Source organism: Chelon labrosus, assembly GCF_963514085.1.
Source record: "Chelon labrosus genome assembly, chromosome: 15".
Classification (NCBI taxonomy): Eukaryota; Metazoa; Chordata; class Actinopteri; order Mugiliformes; family Mugilidae; genus Chelon; species Chelon labrosus.
Genome location: NC_140348.1, coordinates 16,524,205 through 16,546,540, shown reverse-complemented (window position 1 = coordinate 16,546,540; position 22,336 = coordinate 16,524,205). Strand labels below are relative to the sequence as shown.

The 22,336-nt window shown below is 42.5% G+C and overlaps 6 protein-coding genes and 2 pseudogenes across 8 annotated transcripts in view; 5 read left to right on the top strand and 3 right to left on the bottom strand.

The window, feature by feature from the left end:
- Positions 1-917: 917 nt before the first annotated feature.
- msmb (microseminoprotein beta) lies at positions 918-2,493 on the bottom strand (the record flags this gene model as incomplete). Its single annotated transcript, XM_084561087.1, has 3 exons — positions 2,161-2,493; positions 1,762-1,864; positions 918-1,038 (listed from the first exon to the last, which is right to left on the bottom strand). The coding sequence occupies exons 1-3, from the start codon at positions 2,297-2,299 to the stop codon at positions 918-920; spliced, it is 363 nt and encodes a 120-aa protein (XP_084417213.1). The 5' UTR covers positions 2,300-2,493.
- A 746-nt stretch (positions 2,494-3,239) lies between these two features.
- On the bottom strand, positions 3,240-9,381 carry LOC311500565 (sphingomyelin synthase-related protein 1-like; annotated as a pseudogene). The gene is made up of 6 exons (XR_014699988.1): positions 8,930-9,381; positions 6,035-6,661; positions 5,788-5,883; positions 5,559-5,676; positions 5,215-5,362; positions 3,240-4,766 (listed from the first exon to the last, which is right to left on the bottom strand). The product of XR_014699988.1 is annotated as a sphingomyelin synthase-related protein 1-like (transcript).
- Positions 9,381-10,384, top strand: LOC311500566 (dual specificity protein phosphatase 13A-like). Its single transcript, XM_084562056.1, has 3 exons — positions 9,381-9,649; positions 9,727-9,941; positions 10,088-10,384. The coding sequence occupies exons 1-3, from the start codon at positions 9,405-9,407 to the stop codon at positions 10,294-10,296; spliced, it is 669 nt and encodes a 222-aa protein (XP_084418182.1). The 5' UTR covers positions 9,381-9,404; the 3' UTR covers positions 10,297-10,384.
- LOC311500567 (dual specificity protein phosphatase 13A) lies at positions 10,376-11,858 on the top strand. Its single transcript, XM_084562057.1, has 3 exons — positions 10,376-10,808; positions 10,974-11,191; positions 11,289-11,858. Exons 1-3 carry the CDS (start codon positions 10,684-10,686, stop codon positions 11,498-11,500), a joined length of 555 nt encoding a protein of 184 aa, XP_084418183.1. The 5' UTR covers positions 10,376-10,683; the 3' UTR covers positions 11,501-11,858.
- Positions 11,859-12,861: 1,003 nt separating this feature from the next.
- On the top strand, positions 12,862-13,795 carry LOC311500031 (dual specificity protein phosphatase 13B-like; the record flags this gene model as incomplete). Its single annotated transcript, XM_084561209.1, has 3 exons — positions 12,862-13,061; positions 13,149-13,390; positions 13,575-13,795. The coding sequence occupies exons 1-3, from the start codon at positions 12,937-12,939 to the stop codon at positions 13,793-13,795; spliced, it is 588 nt and encodes a 195-aa protein (XP_084417335.1). The 5' UTR covers positions 12,862-12,936.
- On the top strand, positions 13,719-15,282 carry LOC311500030 (dual specificity phosphatase 29-like). The gene is made up of 3 exons (XM_084561208.1): positions 13,719-13,991; positions 14,092-14,309; positions 14,843-15,282. Exons 1-3 carry the CDS (start codon positions 13,837-13,839, stop codon positions 15,055-15,057), a joined length of 588 nt encoding a protein of 195 aa, XP_084417334.1. The 5' UTR covers positions 13,719-13,836; the 3' UTR covers positions 15,058-15,282.
- Positions 15,283-16,492: 1,210 nt separating this feature from the next.
- On the top strand, positions 16,493-17,728 carry LOC311500857 (dual specificity phosphatase 29-like). The gene is made up of 3 exons (XM_084562483.1): positions 16,493-16,953; positions 17,045-17,268; positions 17,382-17,728. Exons 1-3 carry the CDS (start codon positions 16,775-16,777, stop codon positions 17,603-17,605), a joined length of 627 nt encoding a protein of 208 aa, XP_084418609.1. The 5' UTR covers positions 16,493-16,774; the 3' UTR covers positions 17,606-17,728.
- Positions 17,729-18,297: 569 nt separating this feature from the next.
- LOC311500200 (adenosine kinase-like) overlaps positions 18,298-22,336 on the bottom strand; it is an 8,592-nt pseudogene continuing 4,553 nt past the window's right edge. The window contains exons 4-10 of the transcript XR_014699987.1: positions 22,038-22,246; positions 21,826-21,934; positions 20,497-20,667; positions 20,371-20,406; positions 20,172-20,286; positions 19,972-20,058; positions 18,298-19,887 (exon numbers count right to left, since the gene is read on the bottom strand). The product of XR_014699987.1 is annotated as an adenosine kinase-like (transcript). The remainder of the gene's footprint in view (positions 19,888-19,971; positions 20,059-20,171; positions 20,287-20,370; positions 20,407-20,496; positions 20,668-21,825; positions 21,935-22,037; positions 22,247-22,336) is intronic.

Below are 22,336 nucleotides of genomic sequence, written 5' to 3'. Positions count from 1 at the left end.
TGTGCAGAGTGTTCAACCTGAGATAATGACATAAGGCTTATTGTTTTCTGTTGGGGGTGCCAGGAATCGTGGGTGATACCACTCAAGGCATTACCGCTGAAAATATTGACATTGTTTCTCTTCCCATTTCCCCTCAAAATATGAAATCTCACTGCAAATCAGGCATTTTCCACTGGGCTGCTGCCCCCCCCCCCCCCCCCCCCCCCCAAGGTTTGCTGCTGGAATTGCAAACATATTCTCAGAGATGCTGAATTGCAAACATATTCTCAGAGATGCCTAGAGATTTCTAATATGCATGCATATTCAGACACTAATTACAACAAGCTTACAGCATAACTGAATAAATAATTAAAGTCTTACCCAAGCAGAATCATTACTGTATTCAATACATCATTAATGTGTTTAAAAAAAAGAAAAAATGGACTCACGTGGGGGGTTGGCGGGAGAAAGAGTTTCTGTGATGCCAAGGTGACAGAAAGAAGCGATGCTCTGAACAGGTGATGATCCACGGAGATGAGAGTTGGAGAAGGAGCTGAACATCATAGCAACCAGAACGTTTCTGTCAGAGACAGCAGCGAGGGGAGCACGGCTATAATTGGGCTGTTACAGTAGAGCCCTTTGGGTGCCAGGGACCCTCTGAGAGCCGAGCTCTGCTGTCACACAGTGGTGAATTTATTCAATTACATCCTGAAAATGACACCTGGTGCAAGTGATGAAAATAAGCAGACACGACGAAGCAGAGTTGAAGCAGGCTTCAACTTTATTGCTGCTGAAATTTAAAACATGTCAAGTCAGACTGAGACAAAGGTTGATGACAGTCTTTCTTTATTGGCATGTTACGCACATGTTAAACTAGAACATAAAACTGTTGTTTTATAGTAGTCCCTAATGTGCGCAGTTTTTTCTTTGTAGTGCATTCAAACAGGATGACAATCTTTTGTTTTGTCTGCCTTCATCACCAGCTTGGCAGAGCAGGCTGCCTTGTTTATAACCAGCTCACAATCTTCAGGAACCTCTACGGCGCCAGCGTCAGGGATCCTGAGATGTAAAATAGAAGAATAATCAAATTGCTTTCGTAAAATGGTTTCATACAAACTACTGATAAAGGTGATCATTGATGGGAGGAGGAGTTCAGAAAAAGAGGATGTTATCGTAACAGAGGAGGTTGATAATAGTGTTACTATTTTAAATATTCAGGGTACGGCGTTTTATTTGACCTTTCACCTCAGATTCATATTTTATTTAAAAATCTGCCTCACTAGCGGCCGATCATAAAGCTGTGCTATATTGGGTCAACAATAGGATTTTCTCTGTATCAGAGCTTTCTTTCCTCATTAAAAACTAATAGCAATATGTTAATTCAGTGAAACACTCAAATACACATAAATCTTTTATTTGCTGCGATCAAATATTCTTCTTCTTTGTAGAAGACCTATCGCATACAGCTGTCTAGCTCGATCATGCATGGGCAAGTAATTGTATTCCCTCAAGAATTACCTCTGACCGTGTGATCTTTGGATCATCAGTCTGGAAGAACTGTCAACTTCAAATCTATAGGGGCCGCTTCAAAACACGCCTAAACATGTTAATTATGATAGATGGACAATTGATCTCATATATAAAACTATTATTTTAACACAGGGAGCATGTCCCAGTTATTAGGAGAAAAAAAAAACATATCTTGATAGGGACACACTTCTTAAAACATGAAACATATTTAAATAAATCATAAATAATGATAGTAAAGCAGAGAGATCTTACATGTTACAGCAGCTCATACCCTGCCTCGAACAAGAGCACTCATTGCAGTCCCTCACCCACTCAGAACCAAACTCATGCTCCTTGCCGTCCTTGTCCACGCAGCCTACATGTAAAGAAATGAGACCGCAGTTCAGAGGAGCTGTTGACACGCTTCTGGGCTTATCGCGTTCTGATAAATGTGTTGTGGCGACAACACGGGTGAGTGCCGTTTGATTTGTGCCTAGGTGTGGTTTTGATAAGATCTGAGTTAGCTGGCAGGTGTTAAGTAAACACAAAGCACTTAGACAGGTCTATATGCTAATTCATCCAGCTTCTGTCAAACACAGGAGAGAGCAATTTCCACTTCCTGCTGCGTCACTGTTCTAATGTAACTCTACAGGTTTCTGTCAAGTGATTCACCTTTTGGTGGTTCTTTAGGGTTTTTGATTGTTAGCTCCTGGAAGGAGCAGTCAGAATGACACAGGACAACCAGACCGAGCAGACAGACCAACACATTGAGAGGAGCCTGAAAGAGTAAAAGACATCTGTTAACGTGCATGTTTTACAATCATTGTAGTACATTCATGTGTTTTGGTTTAATTCGCTCAGTTCTATGTATCATCTTAAGACGTCCTTAAGCTTGTCAGGAAATGAGCCTTTTTCAAGCCACCACGGTAACACAAACAACTTAGACAGAATTTATTCATCCACAAGGGAAATTGCTTGGTCACAGTAGCTCACATAAAAAAACACTCTTGAGAACAACCAGTTTCATTCGGTAAAATAGACTAATATATCTCTGAAACTATTTCCTGCAATGTAGGTGAGGTCTCTTTTTCTGCAAAATACTTTAGTAAGGATTAACTGTAAAGTAAAGACTTTTAAGGAGCAGCTATACTTAGAAAAGTTGTATTACCACCACCACTACTCTTCTGTAACTAAAATAATATTGATAAAAACATGATAAAGGTGCAGTTGAGTGTATTTAATTTACAATTTAAACTACAACACTCATGCAGAAGATGGCAATGGCACGTATCAATCTGTATTTAAATTATACTGCCTTTTTTTTTCATTAAAAAAGTTTAACTGTCACGTGAAACTACAGGAAGGAAAGCACTTTGCTCATTTAAAAAATATAGTACATGTTAACCACAGCAGCTCCCCTAACTATGAAGTTAAAATACATACCATACTCAGATGCGATGTGACCCGGACAACCGGAGCTTATGGGAGATGTCTGTAATAGAAGCTTATATATGAACGTCTGCAGCGCTGCATATCTTCCTAAGTGATATCTGATGATGACTTTTATCAAATATTTGTTTTAAGGTGGGAAACATCCGGGCTGTAGTAGGGATTATGATCAAATTTTATACTGATGGCGCACCTCTGTAATTATGTTATTTACACTTCCTGGACACGCACATGCACACAGTGAAACTAAGCAAAGCAACAATCAAAAGACTGAAACTTAATTAGAGTTTTCCTCATCTGTAAACTTTTATTGCTTAGCCAAAAGGCAGACATAGATGACTTGCAGCAAAATAAGGCCACGCATCTGATCAGCCATGCTTTAGTAAACAATACACTCTGGAAAAGTGGTTAACCAGCAGCTGTAATAATAGAAAGTCAGTTTTTGTATACTCATTAAATAATTTACAATCTGTAAAAAAATCATTGGCAAAATTAAATATCACAATAAACATTTAAATATTTGGTTTAGTTGGTAGCTGTATACTACCCCGAATGTGAAATGAGTTCACCTTAGTGTAAGTGTAAGGAATTTATTTCTATTTTTTCCAAGTGATTGAAACCAAGTTCTTTCAGTAGAGAGCAGGACGTGTGTTTTTTTCTCTTTCACATCAAAAGAAATAACTCTTACCAAACAGGTGCAAATCTTTCTGCAAACAAAAACACAATCACTGCGCTGACTCCCAAAAATTACAGCTACAGTGTCAACTCCCGTGCACTGCTGTGCTTTAAATATTAAAGTGAAACTAACAACCCAAACCTCCAGTGAACCGTAAACATCCCATAAGCGGGAGCTGAGAATGATAAAAGTGATTTTTAAAGCTAAATAAATCTCCAAGAAAATGTCCCTCCCTGCTTTGGCTACATAACAAACCACATTTGCTTGGAAAGAGTGCAATTAAACTTAAAGGAACTGTTAGAGAAATAAATTTCTGATACTAAATGTGGGTTCTAGCTGGGTTCAAAGGTCAAAAAGAAGAAAACTATCCATCTACCAGCAGCCCTAAAACTTTGACTTATTTGATTTACACAAAAACTCAAGTTTAAATATAGGAGGTTAAGTGCAGGGATATTTTTTGACACGCTTCCTGCAGTCTTGTTGTCATCACCTACATTTCTGTGCAAATTGATAAAATGTTCTTGAGGTTACAGGTTATGTACATCCAAACAGAGCCAGGCCAGCTGCACTGTATCTCCCTGTTTCCAGACTTTGTGCTACACTAGGCTATCCAGCTGCTGACTGTAGCCATAAAAGTAGCATACAGACACAAGACTTCTCATATAACTGCATAGGAGGAAATATATTTCTCAATTCTTTCCTTTAAATGTTAGATCAGACAAACAAACAAAAATCATTCCTTTTTACAAATGAGGGGGAAGACGTGCACATAAGAAATTAAAAGGTTTCTCATTGAGGCATTAATACACAGTCCAGGGACACAGCAGATGCTGATCTTTGAAAATTCTTCATCCGATGAGAGTTTTCATGAAGACAGGTTTGCTGAAGGGCCAGTTGTACTGGTTGGGAACGGGTCCGTTCACGTTGCACTCAAAGAAGGAGAACATGGGGAACCAAATGCGCGCCCTGCGGCTATGCTGGTAGGCACGTGTGTTGGCTAAGGTGTGGTAGTAGAGGAAGAGGCGAGTGGTGATGTAGAAGGCGATGAACACGTCGATGGAGTAGTGCTCGTGGGCTGCCAGGATGAAGAAAATCCCGAACAGGTTTAACACCCAGGAGATGGTGTGAATCATGTTCCAAGTTCGTGGCGTGTCTGCAATGGAAAGAAAATGTTCCCTCTTGTATTCGAATATAAAACCAGGTACATTTTATTCATCTGCCACTGAGCTCCAAAAACTAGCCCCACCATTATGTCACTTATTATAATCCTACATATACCATCCTTCTATTTTAAATTTGCATACCACATTTGTATGAATCTGCAGCTAAAAACAGTCCCAGACAAATGCAGCATTTATTCCAGCTTGACTAATGTTTGCTAAACAGTACGCTTTTTATGAAAATTACTTTTTCTTTTAAAAATATTTTACATAGTGACACATTTTTAGTGATTTATTTCTTCGGTAGTAACCAAGGGGTTTGGAGCTGAGTGCCACAGTCAGAGGACACAAGTATTGATAGACGGAACAACAACAAATTGTTGGTCTCTAATGAAAGTCATACGTCGGTCAGTGAAGGCAAACAAAAGAATGAACACTCACATTCAGTCACAAAAAAGTTGAGCAATGTGATGACAACAGTGTGCCCACTGAACATGTAGTCTCCACAGGTTTGGACGCCTGTCAGGGTCATCCCAAATCCACTCCAGATGGCTAGGGCCCTCTGTATCTTTCCCCAGGAATCATATGTCTGGGGAAACAAAGACAGAAGAAGCAATCAGTCAGTGCTATGAATCTCAGTGGCAGCCATTCATTAGTTATCTCGGAGGTTACACTGAGTCAGGAGCTGAGCTGTAACATTGCCAACAGCTACGATAAGAACCAACTACTCCTGACGGATAGATCCTGTTATCTAATCTTTGCAGAATCTAATGTGTGCCTCCCACCTTGCTGGCGCATTTCAGGTGCTGCCCAGGCACAGACAGCGAGGTGACAAACATGGTACAGCAGCGAAGCAAAAACACAGTTCCCATCAGAGAGCACAGCCGCCTGAAGAGAATGGACCTGAAATAGAAACAAAATAAGGTTTACTTTAACCTGTTCACAATGTTATTTTATAACTTTCAAACAGAACACGGCGTAATGTGATGGGAGCAGCTGGGACTGGGTTACTACCTGTGTTTGTGAAGAAGCAGGATCAGCAGCAGCATGTAACACAAGATGAGGCCGCAAGCTTCAGCCATTGCAAAAGCCCAAGGGATTCTGGGTACACTGTCGGAGTACAAACACACCTGAATCAGCATGTAGATTAGATATGACAATGTGCATATGAACTGTTGCCGTTCATGTTGCTCAACAAGCACAGGAATCTTCTTTTAGATATTTACTGAGATTATCAGTGCAAAACATGCATGGTTTATACCTGTCCAGGAATATATCAGGTAGGGGTGGGTACGTCCTCATGTCGGGGACTCGCTCGTGTACAATGACCATGACGAAAGATGTGAATCCAAACACAAAGAACACATACATGCAACTGATAACTGTCTTCCACAGCTCTGGGTCCAATCTGCCAGCTAACTGCTGCCTACACCTCCCGTTGGAGTGTGTATGACACAGAGCCAGTCCTGAACCATATCCAGATCTATTGCCGTTCCTCTGCCGTAGTTCAGTCCCGTTACACAAGCGATCACCTCCATTAAACCTCCTGTCAGCTTCGTCACAGCTCCACTCGACCCCTGTGGCGCCCAGCAAGGGCCCAGCAGGAAGAATGTCTGAAGGCTGCAGGCCCAGCTCCTCCAGCTGGGCTTGGTTTTGTCTCTGGAGCCGGCGGAGGGCTATCGTTAGCCTTTTGATGTCTCCCAGCACGGTGAGTCCCAGAGGAGGACCCCGCAGGTCGGCCTCAGTCAGAGCCAGCAGGCTGGGGCCGTCCAGGCGGTGCTGCATGCAGAGTAACTCAACATACTTCCCGAAGCCTTCTTCCTCCAGCCACTTGGCCACCTGCTTCCAACTCCAGGCACTCACTCGGTCTTCTTGCGGTGCCATGCCGCTGCAGACACACAAACACAGAGAGATATCACCAACACATGCACACTGACGTTCTGACTGATCAAAAGCAATTCTCTGCCGTTTGATAATCAAGTGCCACTTCATTCTCCACTGTGTTTTGATCACTTGATGTCATCACTGCCTCTGTCAGTCCTATTGTTTGAATGTAAAACTGCACAGAACAACTCAATTTGCATGCGTTTGATCACAGCCGCTTACCATACAGTATGAATGACCCATCTGCCTAAGGCCCGGCTGGCCTTAGGCCCGGCTGGCCTTAGGCAGATGGCCTTCAGAGCTTGCTCTGGGGGTTTCAGGACAGGTTCAGACTGGATTTTGTAAAGCGTCCCGAGACTATTTGTATTGTTATTGACGCTATATAGATACAATTTAAATAAAAAAAATAATAATTGAAAACTGTCAGCCAAAAACAAACACTTTCATTCAATAATCCTCAAACTGCAATCATAGTGATAATATAGTCTCATTTGGTTTTGGACTATTAGTTAGGAAAGTCACAATATTCACGTTTTATAGTCTTTTTTAACAATGAAATTTTCATCACAGTAAATATTAGTGGTGTTTTTTAATGACATGATAATGCGTACGATTAAATCACTATGACAGGATACATTCAGTGTTGGAGCAATCTAGTATGAGGCAGCTTGATTGTGCTTTTATGAGACCACACACACTGCGGGCTACTCAGTGCTGTTGCATCATCTGCATTCAGGTCACCCTGTTCCACGAAAAGCAAGCCTATGTATGTAAAAAAAAAAAACGAAAAACAAACAGTAGGTCAACCTCAGCGTAAACATCCTCTCCGTTCCACCCGTGTCATTTCATGAGAAAAAAATAAATCACCAACCGTCAAAGTTTTCCATGCGACAGGCAGAGCAGGTTCCGGTCCTGCACACACTCAGGTACAAATGAATCACTCGCCTCTGACTTTTTGTTCTTACTTTTGCCCTTTGACCTTCTGATAAGCTCAGCACGATGCTGCTCACCCTGGACTCACTACTGCTCCAAAGGTCTGCGAGGCTCGACCAACATGACATGAATGTGAGCGATTGATAGCCCAAATGCTGATACACTTAAAAACTACCCAGGTAAGCAGTTCCTGCTATCGGCGACGCGGCACCAATTAGGTTTATTAAGTCTATAACAGAATGGGGTATCAATAAATGTTGATGATTATTTACATCCTAGACTAATCCTGCTGATTACTTTCCACATGAATCAATAGGCTGGTCTGTTAAATTTCGTAAAGCCCAACTGTCACTGTTAATTATGTCAAACCCAAAGCTCAAAGCTAATAAATAGTTTCTTTACTGAAATGTGAAAAACTAACAAAAACAGATGATCCTCTTTGGAACAGACTCACTTAATAATCAGCTGATTGATTAGGTAGCAGGTGGACAGAAAACAATTCTGATCATTTCTGTTTTTCAAGCAGAAACTTTGAATCTTTGGTCATTTGAAAGAGAAAATCAATTTTTTTAAGTTTAACAGGACAAACTGATGAATCACAAAAACAATACGCCGATTAACTGATGCCAAAAATAACTGTAAGCTGCAGGGGAAATCCCAAAAAATGAAAATTTAATAATAGTAATTGTCGAGGTTTAATATTACAGCACCATCCAGCGGAAAGGATTTGTTGAAGTAAACAGCCACTCCCAATTAAACATCTCATGACTCCAATACATGAGGACATTTATTGGTAATGAAAGCTCCCAGTGATGATGACGATATGCGTCCGAGGTGATCAATACTAAACTGGTACGTGTCTAAAGTAACTCACCGAGGTAGCTGCTGCTCTGTTCCCTCAAAGAGAGAGCTGTTATTTTTAACTAGCCTCTAGATTTTGCTGGCAACATCCTGCGGCTTCTCCGCACCATGGCTTTACTTGGGATTCATAAGTGCCATGTCAGCTTGTTTGGCTGGCTTACAGTGAGTCACAGTGAGCAGTGACACACAGCTGTGAGAGAGAAAGCCCTTCAGTGTGTGTGTGTATGTGTGTGTGAGAGAGAGAGAGAGAGAGAGAGACAGTTTGACAAAGGGCTCATAGTCTGTCCACCACCAGCCAACAATGTAACACCGGACTGTGACATTTCAGCATAGGTTCAGCTGGAAATAAACTACATAAACACACACACATAAACATGAAAAGTAAAAGGTGACATGTTCATTTCAGAACAAACAAGTCACAGGAAGTTCATGTTGTTGTTTAAAACTTACTTAAAAGATCAAACGGTGGCTCTCTTACCAGAAATCAATGGCTCCCGTGCTGTCAGAGGGTTCAGATGAGCTGCCTGTCTCCGCTCGTAGGAGTATCTCACGACCAACATGCTTCTGACAACTAGGCAACATCAAACAGGAAGAGGCAATGATGAACAGCAGCAGCAAAGAAGATCTGGTGGCCTCATGCAGGGCGGCTGCCTAAAGCACACTGACATCTGCTGGCCACACTCAGCAGAAACCTGGATCAGACAGCAGGTCATGTTTCTTTAGGTCTGAAATAAGCACCTTTAATGATTTGGTTCAAGTTTTAAACCAGTCACATAGCTCCAACCACATCAGTATAGAGCGAGAGTTTGGCCGAGAGGTGGTGGCAAAGAGCACCACCTGTTTTGGGCAATCAAAGGTCTGAGTGAAGTGAAACAGTTGAAACAGAATCAAAGGCAACAGATTTAGCTTTAGGGAAAGAGCAGAACGGTTTACACACACACGCCAGCTCAGCAATGGACAACGGAAAGTCGTCTTCTGATGCTGTGACAGGGGAGACGTGTGATCCTCAAGACTCCGAGCAGAGAAAAGTGATTGACACAGCCTCGGGAGAGGAGGAAAAGCTCACGTGCGCGACGGGGGATTCAAAGCGGACAAGGGAGATCCCGTCTCTGCAGGAGCTGGAGGAGATGTTGCATTCAGCTCCACGCTCCTGTCGCCATGGAGATGAGGTGTGGCCTAACCTGATCCTGGGAGACATGTGAGCGTCCCACGCTGCATTTAAATGCACATACATAAGTCTGGATTTGCTATTAATAGTAGTATTATTTGTGTCAGGTTTATGTCTCATGACAAACTGGGACTCTACAATCTTGGCATCACTCATGTGCTGAACGCCTCGCACGGTAAACTCTGCTGTAAGGGCAGCGATGATTTCTATGGAACCACAGTGAAATACTACGGAGTCCCTGCCAACGACCTGCCGACATTTGACCTTTCACCTTATTTCCACCCCGCTGCTGAGTTCATTCACCAGGCTCTGACATCAGGAGGTACTGCAAGCTGTCATAAGAAGAAGAATATCCTTTATAGGACAATAAAGACTCTATCTATCTATACAGTTTCTCTATAGATGACACTGTTTTGATATCATTTTGGAATCGCTTTTTCTTCTCTGTGTGCCTTTTACGATTTCCAGGGAAAGTTTTCGTGCACTGTGCTGTGGGTGTGAGCCGTTCAGCTGCTTTGGTCCTGGCCTACCTGATGACCCATCACCACCTCAGTCTTCTGTCCTCTGTACGCTTTGTGCAACAGAAGCGCTGGATTTTCCCTAACAGAGGCTTCCTGAGGCAGCTCATAGGCCTGGACCGAAAACTGCAGGATCAAGAGTTACATGTGTCAAAATAAAGCAAAGCAAATAATGCAGTTAATTAATAAAACACTTCCTCTCAGCGCAAGTTAAGACAATTTGTTCCATTTACTATATGTATAAACTAAAGTATGTCCTCCTCTGGTGTGTGACCTCGATGGCGACAGAGAGATTTCCCATCTATTCCCCCTGGGGTCTTTGGCATCAGTGAACAGACCAATCAATGCAACATTAAATAACTCTACATCCAGTGTGAGAGAACACACCGAACACAGAGAGCTAATTTTGGAGCCACGCAGCACTCAAACCGGCACCTGCTCATGCCTCTCACTGAGCTGTATACTCTGATGGTGTAGGGGCAGTGGGCACAGACTGCAGAAGCAGCCGGTGGGTCTGTTGGAGGAGCACTTTGTGTCCCGGGGAGAATGTCAGGGAGCAACAAGCGACAGGACCTGGTGCTCATTAAAGAACTGGAGCTCATCTTGGATTCCTGCGCACTGGAGCTCACGCCAGTGGATGAAGTCTGGCCCAACCTGTACATAGGAAATGTGTGAGTGTCTGGTTTTCCTGAGCACTGCAAGAGAGGAATACATTGTTTTATTTGCCTGCTAAAGTGCAGAACTTATGTAACTTTAATGAATAGTTAATGGTTGTTGAGTAAATAGTGAGGTTTCTGCTTTATTTCCTGCATTTTTCTCCTTTTTTTTCTCTGCAGAGCTGTAGCACAGAACAGAAAGACGTTACACAAGCTGAGCATCACTCATGTCCTGAACGCAGCGCACTCCAAGCAGGGCAGCATCGGCGACCAGAGTTTTTACGGGAACACCTGCATTTACTTGGGCATCCCAGCAGAGGATTCAGACCACTTTGACCTCAGTCAATACTTTAAATCTGCAGCTGACTTCATACATAAAGCCTTGAAGAACAAAGACGGTAAAGTACATGCGACATCTCACTGTTCCACTAAACTTTAGGTCTGTCACATTTTTGTTTTTTTATTTTCCTTCATATTTTCCATCCCTCTCCACAGGAAAAGTGTTGGTGCACTGCATCATGGGCGTGAGCCGATCGGCCTCTTTGGTCCTGGCGTACCTGATGTTGCGGCAGCGTCTCTCCCTGAGAGATGCTCTGAGGCACGTCATTCAAAAACGAGCCATTTACCCCAACAGGAACTTCCTGTCTCTCCTCCTCAAGCTGGATGATCATCTGACACGAAGAAGGAGGCTGTGTCCTCTTCTCTGACATCTTCCTCTTCTCTTTCATTAACCAATCGTCACACTCCTGTCTAACAGTGTTGTAATGTAAACTATAACTTAAGTGTCATCAGAATGCAGTTAGAGGTGTGAGTGAGTGTGCAGTGACATTTGAATTCCTTGTTTTTATTTCTTTCCTTGCTCAGATGTAACATCTGGGCACAGCGGCAGCGCTCCTATTGTAATGTTGTATTGTTGTAAATATCCACGTACTGTCGTGCTAGTACGTCATGTGTTGTTTTACATATTCAAAGTGTATTCAAATGTAATCTATCAGTGTTTCCAGTCATGTCCACGGTCCTTGTAAATACTTTATGATCGTTCTTATGTTCATTAAAAACGTTTCGGTGTATCTCATTGAAATTTAAATTTATGCACATCCCATTTTTGAGACTTGAAGAGGGTGCTTACTAAGACACCTTGTTATTCCTTAAATCCTCAAAGCAAAATGCATTTTAACAAAGACATATCTTTTCTCCTTGAAAACACCTGTCACTCTTTTGATTAACATGCGTCGCGTTATCTGCTGCCTTTTAATTCTGAAAAAAATGCCAGTTGTATTATTACATAACAGATATTTTCATAATTAAACTACAAAGTGGACATATAAATACCCAAATCACGAGCTCGTAATAAAAGAAATGATGGATGAAGATTTCTTATAGATTGTAGCTGATATGCTCACTGGTGCACTTAGTTATCTTAAGTTTTATTAATAAAATCCAATGAACACAACCCAAATTTGTGATTTGTAGATCAATATTCAGTCTGAACACAACAGATTCAACTAAAGTTAACAAATCACTGGTGAATGTTGTTGACAGTTCTGATAATATAACTTAAAGGTGCAGAGCAGCAGCGTCACTCCGCACCCGGGTGGGAACAGAGAGACGTGCAGAACAGGGAGGGAGGGTCGGTGTTGCATAACAGCCTGCAGTCATCATGGAAACAAGTGAGGTAATGTTAAAGTCCACAGGCTAAAGCCACATTGTTGTACATAAGAATAAAGCTTCAGGTATGTGGATTAAATGTGTTTTTTAAAAGGGCTCAAACTTCCAGTCAATACAGTCTGCAGGACGTGTTTGTCACTAATGAGTGTATGATTACAGAGTTATAAAAGGAAACGGGCTACGGTTGTGTATGGGTGTGAGTGTTGTGTGTGAAGAAAGAAGAGCAGCGATTGTGGGAGAGGAGTTTTCACTGCCTTGAAGGGAGGTAAGCGTTATATGATTCAGAGTGGAAACAGGTTGGTTGGGGGATCTTTCAGGTTTCTGTCATTACTCATTGAAGATGAATGTGTGGGCTAAGAACACATGCTGGTGTGGCTTCCTGAGGAAAGATTATTGTGAGTCCTTTGCAGTGTGAGAACGAGATAACATTTCATTCAAAGTGGAGGATTAATGTTTCTTATGTGTGTTTGTCAGAATGTCGCTTAGGGATCCTCCGTATGAACCACCATCTGTGTCAGAGCTGCAGGAGTTCCTGCTGGCAGACAGACAACCTACTGGACACGTCAATCAAGTTTGGCCTAACCTCTTCATCGGCAACGAGTAGGTTCCCACGCGGTAACATGCAGGCACGTGCATCTAAATGCTTTCCTTGACTCATGGAGGAGTGAATGTGTGGTTGGGTTTTAGGGCGGCGGCTCGGGACAAGGGCGTTCTCCACAGTCTCGGCATAACACACATTGTGAACGCTGCTCATGGACCTCCCAACCCCGGGCCTGGACCACGATTCTACGTCAACACGGGCCCACGTTTCTATAGAGACATGGCAGTGGATTATTATGGGGTGGAGGCTGATGATGCTGTAGAGTTCATCCTCAGTCCTTTCTTCTATCCAACAGCGAGATACATCAGAGCTGCACTGGCCATGGGAGGCAAGTCGGCACAGTTTTGGTCATCTTAAGATTTACAGCTAGTGCCCAGTGTAATGCTTAATCATGCTTATGATGTCCAGTTTTTGTTAAGATTATCATAAAGGTAGTAAACAAAACTGAACACTGAGTGTGCATGATGTAACAAATCTGGTGCTGAAGGTAAAAGCAAATGTCCCCTTCCCAGGACGGGTGTTCGTACATTGTCTGATGGGCGTGAGTCGCTCTGCAACCTTAGTGCTGGCCTTCCTGATGATTGTGGAGGGCCTGAGATTGCAGGAGGCGGTGGCTGCCGTCAGGCCGCACCGAGACATCTGTCCCAACCCAGGCTTCCTGCAGCAGCTTCGCAGCCTGGACATGAGCCTGGAGAGGGAGAGGAGGAGACAACAACAGGCCAAAACACTGTAAAGACACACTCAGACGCACATAAAAACCAGAAACGTCAACATATGCACACAGACACACATTTCTATTGCTGCAGAGGGCACTTAGCCCCGCTGGAGGAAACACCATCTCTGACAGAGCTGAGGGAAATTCTTTGGACAAACAGGAAGCCTCTGGCACCTGTCAATCAAGTCTGGTCTAATCTCTACATCGGAGACGTGTGAGTGAAAAAAAACAAAAAACAAATCACATTCAGCGCTATGAAATATTGCAAATCGATATTCCAGTAAGTCAGGCTTGTACTCGGTATGTGTTTGTAGGTCTGTAGCACGAGATAAAAAAGTCCTCTCCTCTCTGGGTGTAACTCACATACTGAACGCTGCGGCAGGTCGACACCGCATCAACACAGGTCAGCAGTTCTACAGTGATCTGGACGTGGAGTACCTCGGCATTGAAGCTGCAGACCATCCGGAGTTTAACCTCGAACCTTTCTTCAGCTCTGCTGCACAGTTCATAGACAGTGCTCTGAGGAGAAATGGTCAGTGAGACAAAGTCGAAACGGAAGTAGTGTGTGCATTAACGGCGACATAAATGATTAATCTTGTGAGAAGATAAGAGATATGAGAAGATAAAGCATGCACAAACATTTCTGACACACAAATCAAGGATTGCAGCATCAACAGTTATTGTGAACTTATTTAAATATGTTAGGGAAATACAGAGAGGGTCATGCAAAACACAGACATGTAATTACCGTGCATCCGTTAGTTATTGTTTCTCAGATTTGAATGTTATCTCTTTACTGGAGAGCTTCCAGCTGCACAGAGTGATGGTGCAATTTCAGATCTTGTCATCAGGCGGCTCATGAATGATGAAGCTTCTTTTTATAATGTAATGCACCCATCTGTGAGGCCTATACTTGTAAAATGAATTACCTATTATAGCAAAGGAGTAAATGTTGCCATACTGCATGTTATTTTAAGATTTGTCTTAAAAGGGGAGATGTACTGACCTCTATGTTTAACTTTTGTGTTAAATTAAATTAAATGTACTGATTAAAGTATCTTTCAGGGAAGGTGTTTGTTCACTGTGCTATGGGTGTCAGCCGCTCTGGAGCGCTGGTCTTGGCGTATCTGATGATCTGTCAGGGCCTGTCGTTAGCGGAGGCCATCATCGCCGTGCGTCTCAACCGAGACATTGGACCCAACACTGGATTTCTGGAGCAGCTCAGACGGCTGGAGCTGAGCCTCAAGGTCCCAGAGGAGGACAAAAGTGACAAGCCCTGACAGTGAACAAGCCACTTCACCTATTCTCTCTTAATAACAATTAAAAACAAAAAAGTTATCTGTGTGTCATCTGTTACAAGGGAGTCAAAAACAAGTGAACGCTTTCAGTTTTATGTCTCCAGAAATAACTGCACTGAGAAAGGATCACACCTGTCTACAAATTAGTGGCATTCCTCTGATGAGATTGATGCAACAAACCACTCGTGCAAATCTTCTTTTGCTTCCTGGTAAATCGTGTCTTGTGCTTAATCGTGTTTCTTTGCCATATTGGATAAAGGGAAGCGATCGCTGTCACATTAGGAGACTCAAATCACTTTAAGAAAGCTATGAGACAGCATCTGTGTGCACGGGTCACGTTGTTGAGGTCAGGTGTTGAGGCCCGGGCCGCCTAAAAATATCATGTTAAACAGACCCTGGGAGAGCAGTTACCATTCCAGATCAGGCATTACAGTCTCCACGCGGAGGGAGGTCTCCGTTGTGATACACACAAACGACACACACAACACACAGCTCTCACGCACGTCCACCGAGGAAAGCTGAGGCCCGTGATCCTGTTCAGAGGCAGATTTTAAAGAGGTAAGTCAGTTCTTTCTAGTTCTTTCTTTTAAACAGACAAATACCAGGAGCAGATCAGACTGCACTGTTTGCACAGTTTCAGAAAGATGCACGTGAAGAGTTAAGACGTAAAAATGGAAGCGGAGCAGATACAGAGAGCAGAGATGAAGATAAGACTGAGATAAAGGAGCAGGATAAAAGAAAAGTTAACTGGTTAATAAAAAAACTAAAATTAGAAATTTAAATTTAATATTTGTGGATAGAGAGTAAAACAAATCAATACATTTAAACGAATCCGTACAAATTACTACCTTAAAAATGATTAGATTGGTTAATAAATCTAAAGTTTTCTTGACACGTACATGTTTTTTTCAGTTTGCATTTTGCTTTCTGTACTGACTCCATGAGCCTTGCGCTGTAGACTTTATTAAAACAAAATGTACATTACAAGTGACGTTTCCAGCATCAAGCGATAACTCTCACTGTCTTTTACTTGAACCTGTGTGCAGCTACAAAGAAGTGACAACTGTCAGCTGCTCCCATGGTTACGCACAACAGCTGATTAGTGAACCCCGCCTCCACACACACTTACACCCACATCCACTCTCCTTCCCAAAGGGGGAGCATGCAGCATGACAACAGGAAGATCAAAATGTGCAGTATGTGTGATGTTTGGTAGCAATTAATTCCCTTTGAAAGCACACATTTCTAACTTAATTGAAATGGTTGTCATTTATTTTCCCAGTAAAAGTGTATTGTTTTATTATTATGTGTTCATCTCTATATCACTGAGTCACTGTATATTAATTAATTTAGTTCTAATGATAATCTAATTCTTCTTTAAATCATGTATAAGTCATCGAAATGCATTAAAGCCCACCTCTCCTCCACACATACATTTGCTATAGGTACAGTAGAAGATATAAGGTACAGGGTTGTAAACAACAATTACTGTGAATTGTTGCTTGATTATTTACTGGTCTGCATATAAATATTCTGCATATCAACTAATCACTTCCCGTGACTGGCTAATGGAGGCTGTGCAACAAACCCTGCGGGTGTTAAAATTAGATCTCCTGACAGCTTTGGAACGGACGACAACATGCCGACATTTATTTAAGGTTCATTATGTGTTATATTTTCTGCAGGGCAGGGGTGAGACATGTCTTCCTCTGCGGTGAAGTCCAGAAGTAGGAACCCGTACGCAGCGGTGCAGGTGGATCCAGACAGTGACTACATCACACCGGGTACATTAGACCTGGAGCAGCTGTTCTGGACCGGCACTGCAGCTAAGTACACGCATGTCAACCAGGTGTGGCCCAGTGTCTACATCGGCGACGAGTGAGTAAATGCACGCACACACGCACGAAGTATAAATCAGTCTGATGTGTCTGAGTTCAAGATGTTCAGTCTGTGTGTTGATTGAAAACAGAAAAACGGCTCTGGAGGTGCGGGGCCTGGTGGATCTGGGTATCACCCATGTCCTGAATGCAGCAGAGGGAAAATTCAACAATGTGCTGACTGGTGCCGAGTACTACAGAGACATGGATATCCAGTATTTCGGCGTAGAGGCTGATGACAAACCCACCTTTAACATCTCCCAGTACTTTTGCCCTGCAGCACAGTTCATCCACGAGGCCCTCAGTCACCCACAGAGTAAGTCACAGAGGAGAGCGAAGGACTGAAACAAAACCTTTAATTGGCGTCATTCTGTGCAGAAGAAGCTTGCAGTCCTTTCTAATGAACCCACCTGTCATCTTTCTTTGCAGGCAAGGTGCTGGTGCACTGTGTGATGGGTAGAAGCAGGTCAGCCACCCTGGTCTTGGCATACCTGATGATGAGACACAATTTAACAGTGGTGGATGCTATTGAGCATGTGCGACAGCGCCGGTGCATCCTCCCTAATCACGGCTTCCTGAAACAGCTCCGAGCCTTGGACATTGCTTTGCAAGAGGAACGGCTGAGACAAAAGAGAGAAACGCAGCAACAATAGCAAACAATAAACAACCGCTGTGCTTCAGTTCTTCCTCTGGTTCCATCACATACATACAGAAAACATACATTTTTCTTTATTTATTGCAACATTAAACTATTTTCCTTTTTCCACTCAAGTGGGTCATGTCTTTTTAAACGAGTGTTCATCAGAAAATAGATGGTAATTTTGGCTGGGTTAGTTTAAATGTGATCTGTGTGAAGTTATATCTATTACGACTGTAAGACTATTTTAGCTATGGGAAGAAATGTGACGAAAATTCACTGATACTTCCCTGTCCCTGCCTTATCTGCCAGCACAACGTATTTACATTTAACATTTCTCAGTGCACTAATCAAATTATTGCACAACATCTTGGTTTTTGAATCTGCCTCCCTGAATGTGCACAGTATGAACAGATTTTAGTAAGGCACAATGAGGGAGCAGGAGTGTTTGATCCATAGAAGTAAAGTTTTAAAGCTGCAAATACTTCACCGATACTGAAGAGGCGCCTCTTGTTTTATTGTCCTAACACTTCATATAGATTTATTTTAGGCCAGATGTGGGAAGCCTCAAAGGTACTTACTCAAAAATCTGAGGTCTATGATGTAGATATCTCACAAGAAGACAGTTTTTATTGTTTAACATCTAATCAGAGCATCACAAACTGTCTTCAAACCTTAAATTTTAAAAAGAAAACACAAAATTGTGAATAAATGACAAAGTGTTTTATTTGTCAGTGTCAGGACAACAGTCTACTGCACACATGGGCAACTCGAGTGTTGAAACCAGGAAGCAAAAGGTCACATAAGGCTGTCAGGTGCATCTTAACGTACAAAGAAACTATTAAATGGAAGAACACGGTTATTTTAGTGCTACCAGATACATCACTCTTATCGTTATCAGAAAACTGCATGTGCGCCTCGCTCTTTTGAAGAAAATCTGAATTCAGAATAGTTATGTTCAAGTGTTAAGCATTTAGTTCAGTGTTGCACAGACCATGTCAGTGTCCGTTTGAAATGTTTGGCCCCATTTAACGGTTAGCTTATGTCATTCCCTCCAATTTCTTCTGTATCTTCTATTTGTAACAGAAGTTACCCAACAAAATTATTAAAATCTGATTAGGTAAAAATTCATTTCCTGTCCATGTCTGTTTTAACGTAGCCGGCAGTCCTGAAGTCGGGTTCCTTGAGCCATGATTTTGCAGGAGACAAACACACACCCATTAAGACAGACCACCAATTCAAGTGAAAAACAGCAGAGGTCTGTTGTAATGCCCAAGTTCTCTGTCAGAGGAATACATTCCTCTGACAGAGAACTTCCAAATATAATGAGCTCATTCCAATAACTTTAATAACCTTGCATGCATTTACGTCAAGTCACTGGTCTAGCTTGCAAGTTTCTCTGCACAGACACATATGTTTATGTATATATAGGTTTGTGTAACATCTATAGGCCTCGGCTCGCCAAGTCCGTAAATTTTAACATTTACAGAGGAGGAAAGAAAGGCACTCAATTCTTAGCGCAGCTACTCTCAAACAGCTTGGACAAAACAACGTAAATCTGAAAATCACAGGAGTTAGCAGACTGAGGCTTTGACACATTTAAGAACATTACCAAAATCATTCATCATCATAACTGGCCTGTTAAATTAAATCTAAACAACTAAAATTAAGCTCATGAAACAAATCACCACTTCACATTGAAGTGCAGCATCCAAAACCTCCATTGACAGTGATGTGTTATTCTTTAGTCCTCTGAGTGTGATGTGTCTTCCCGATGAAACAGCCTTTTGTGCTCGCAGCAGAGTCTGACGGACGTCAGAGCCATAATACTTTAAGAAACAATCCCAAAACAACAGTCCACGAAAACAGTTTTTTCCCCATTTAGATTTTAAACCATCACTTGCCCTGCTGTTACCATGATTTCTTTCTGGTCATTTATATAAAACACAAAACTCCCATCTTGGGTGCACAATCCTCTAGTGGCCCCAAGTGGAGAACTCTGAGACAGGCACGTTTAACGGCGCGCCAAAATCTTAGTTGGTAAGAAATTATTAAAAAAATAGCAGGGACGGGCGGCTGAATTAAAAAAACTAAACAAAACTAAAACTCACTGAGGGACGTATTTGTATAAAACAGTTATGGGTCAAATTTGTGGAGGCAAGGTGTGAAGGTTTCAGTTGAAGTCAGGTTTCTCTGGAAAGGTGCAACCCGCTCGTCTGATGATGACGTTGGCGGCGTAATGAGCAGCCTTCACGCTCTTATCCAGTGACTTCTCCTGGACAAGTTCAGACAGGAAACCTGCATCACAACAGAAAAACCGTAAGAAGGAATCCCAAGAAGACAAGTGGGAATGTATCAAATGGAAACACAGGAAAATCCTACCTCCTACGAACGCATCACCTGCACCATTGGTGTCAACAATGTCCTTGGGGTCAATTTTCAGTACAGGGAAAGCCTCAACCTTGTCACCTGAACAGACACATGAGGAAAATTATATTATACTCAACAATCAATCTCCATAAGAAGATAATAGAAAAGGAGACATTACAGTAACCTAAGAAAATAAAAAGAGAAAATCTTACTTTGGGCCATAACGGTATCATCCTTCCCCTGGGTCAAAACTACAATCCTCTGTCTCTTTGTGTTGACTTTGGGTAAAGCCTGGGCTTTTTTGGCAATTTCCTTAATGTCCTTGGTCTACAGATAAAACATACATTAACCCAACCAGTTGATGATACACAAACTACACGGGTAATATGTTCCAAAAGCCAAACAACTCACCTCAAAGTCTTGCTCTTTAGCAAAAGCAGCTGCCTCCTGAGAAAACAAAATATTTCGGTTTTACTCAAAGACGCTGGACGCTGGAGTGTATCACGAGCAGAAAGTACAGCGAAAACTGTGGCTTACCGTCTCGTTGCCGAACAGCACGTCAACGTAGGGCATAACCTGCATGAGGTTGTCCTTGAAGAACTGGCAGATGAAGGGCGCAGACAGGTTCAGGCAAAACAGCTTGTTATTTTCAGAAGCGTGCTTCGCCACTTTTAGGATGGACTCGAGAGAGACAGTCAGGAAGAAACCCTGGAAGGAAGGAGTGACACCGGGTCAAGACTGATCTGCTTTTTATATCTGATGGCTCTGATTCATCATTGATTGTCAGGCCGGGAACTGAAAATGCACCAGTATATCTCGAAAGTCCCCTGTGGGTCCTCTTATACAGGAATCAGCCACAACATTATGACCGCTGACAGGAGAAGTAAATAACATTGACCATCTTGTGACAATACAATGTTCTGCTGGGAAACTTCTGGACCAGGCATTCGTGTTGATGTTACTTAGACATGTACCACCCGCCTAGACCAGAGTAGACCAGGCACCCGCACTGCACTGACATTCTTTGATGGCAGCAGCCCTGATACAGGCACACATCCAAAAACAGTTTAGGAACAACTAAACAAAACATGAAAAACAGCACAAGGTGTTGAATTCAGTAGATCCCAAACTGATCAAGTATCTGTGGGATGCACTGGAACAAGCCCCATACACAGAGGCTCCTCCCCTCAAACCCATAGGACTCAAAGGCCCCCACTAACAACATTCTGTTTGCCAGACACCACAGGACACGTTCAGAAGGTCCATGTCCATTCTCTGATGAGTCACAACTGTTTTGGAGGCACAAGGGAGACCTACACAATATTAGGAAGGTGGTCGTAATGTTATGCCTGATTGGTGTATCTGAAGCATAGACAGTATAAAGATGGACGGCGGAACTGCTCCTCAAAAGTGAAGCTAAAGCAAGTAGAGCTCCCCCTGGTGACTGACAGTAGTATAGGTCATAAGCTCCACCTCCTCCATGTTAGTGGATGAGACTTTTCAATAATGATTTCTGTAATTTCTGTTAATATAATGTTGATGCATGTTCAAGTGTCAATTTTTTTTTTCCGTATAATGTTCGTTTTAGTCAGTTATTTTAAAGCTATAGAAACAGGATGTACATAAAGGCGACTACCAGTTGCCATGCCAACCGCTCTGTAAAGCGGTCCCGTGGGACTGTAACAGTGCATAATCCAGCATTTCCTTGTAACTGACGGAGGTAGAGCAGAACATAGTATTAATTAAACGAGGAAGTGGGGAGACGTTGTCCTAATTATACAGTCTATGATCTGAAGAGACGGCGCTTGACCTGAATTTCAGGCGTTAATGGAACAAGCTGCTCAGTGGTGGTTTGGTAATACTCACAGCTATGTAGTAGACTTTAGCTTTTTCCACCAGCTTCCAGTTCTCCTCCAGGTCTAGATGTTTATCCTTCTTGTAGCAGTTAGCAGCAGCTAGGTTAGCCACAAGTGACCTGAGAGGAGGAAACAACACGAATAAGGTGAGGAATTCAGATGAGATTATAATGACTTAACATATGCCTATTTTTTTTTCTTTTCTTTTTTAATTTTACCCACCGGTTGTCACCCGTGATGCAAGCAGCACATGACCCTGTGGCTCTTCATCTTGCTCATAGTAGTGGGCGTCGATGTGAGCCTCATCAGCCTTCTCCTTCAGGATCTCTCCAAACTTGTCTTTGCCAATGCAGCCAAAGAAGGTGCCTACGTTATGAGGTTCTTGGATCTCATCCACTGCAGACAGCGACAACAGCTCAGGTCAACATGGGCTCACTCCTTCGCAGAGGGCAACATGCAGAGTAAAATATTTGCGTTTATCCGTGCACGACTGACCTGAGCAATCTTTATAGAGTTCTGTG

What these genes read in the sequence shown, in the direction of transcription:
- LOC311500567 (XM_084562057.1), top strand. Translation starts at nt 10,684, where the DNA reads ATGTCAGGGAGCAACAAGCGACAGGACCTGGTGCTCATTAAAGAACTG. An exon ending in AACCTGTACATAGGAAATGT is followed by an intron (nt 10,809 to 10,973) that starts GTGAGTGTCTGG and finishes TTTTCTCTGCAG; the next exon opens with AGCTGTAGCACAGAACAGAA. An exon ending in AGCCTTGAAGAACAAAGACG is followed by an intron (nt 11,192 to 11,288) that starts GTAAAGTACATG and finishes CCCTCTCCACAG; the next exon opens with GAAAAGTGTTGGTGCACTGC.
- LOC311500857 (XM_084562483.1), top strand. Translation starts at nt 16,775, where the DNA reads ATGTCTTCCTCTGCGGTGAAGTCCAGAAGTAGGAACCCGTACGCAGCG. An exon ending in AGTGTCTACATCGGCGACGA is followed by an intron (nt 16,954 to 17,044) that starts GTGAGTAAATGC and finishes GATTGAAAACAG; the next exon opens with AAAAACGGCTCTGGAGGTGC. An exon ending in GGCCCTCAGTCACCCACAGA is followed by an intron (nt 17,269 to 17,381) that starts GTAAGTCACAGA and finishes CTTTCTTTGCAG; the next exon opens with GCAAGGTGCTGGTGCACTGT.
- LOC311500030 (XM_084561208.1), top strand. Translation starts at nt 13,837, where the DNA reads ATGCACACAGACACACATTTCTATTGCTGCAGAGGGCACTTAGCCCCG. An exon ending in AATCTCTACATCGGAGACGT is followed by an intron (nt 13,992 to 14,091) that starts GTGAGTGAAAAA and finishes ATGTGTTTGTAG; the next exon opens with GTCTGTAGCACGAGATAAAA. An exon ending in CAGTGCTCTGAGGAGAAATG is followed by an intron (nt 14,310 to 14,842) that starts GTCAGTGAGACA and finishes AGTATCTTTCAG; the next exon opens with GGAAGGTGTTTGTTCACTGT.
- LOC311500566 (XM_084562056.1), top strand. Translation starts at nt 9,405, where the DNA reads ATGGACAACGGAAAGTCGTCTTCTGATGCTGTGACAGGGGAGACGTGT. An exon ending in AACCTGATCCTGGGAGACAT is followed by an intron (nt 9,650 to 9,726) that starts GTGAGCGTCCCA and finishes TATTTGTGTCAG; the next exon opens with GTTTATGTCTCATGACAAAC. An exon ending in CCAGGCTCTGACATCAGGAG is followed by an intron (nt 9,942 to 10,087) that starts GTACTGCAAGCT and finishes TACGATTTCCAG; the next exon opens with GGAAAGTTTTCGTGCACTGT.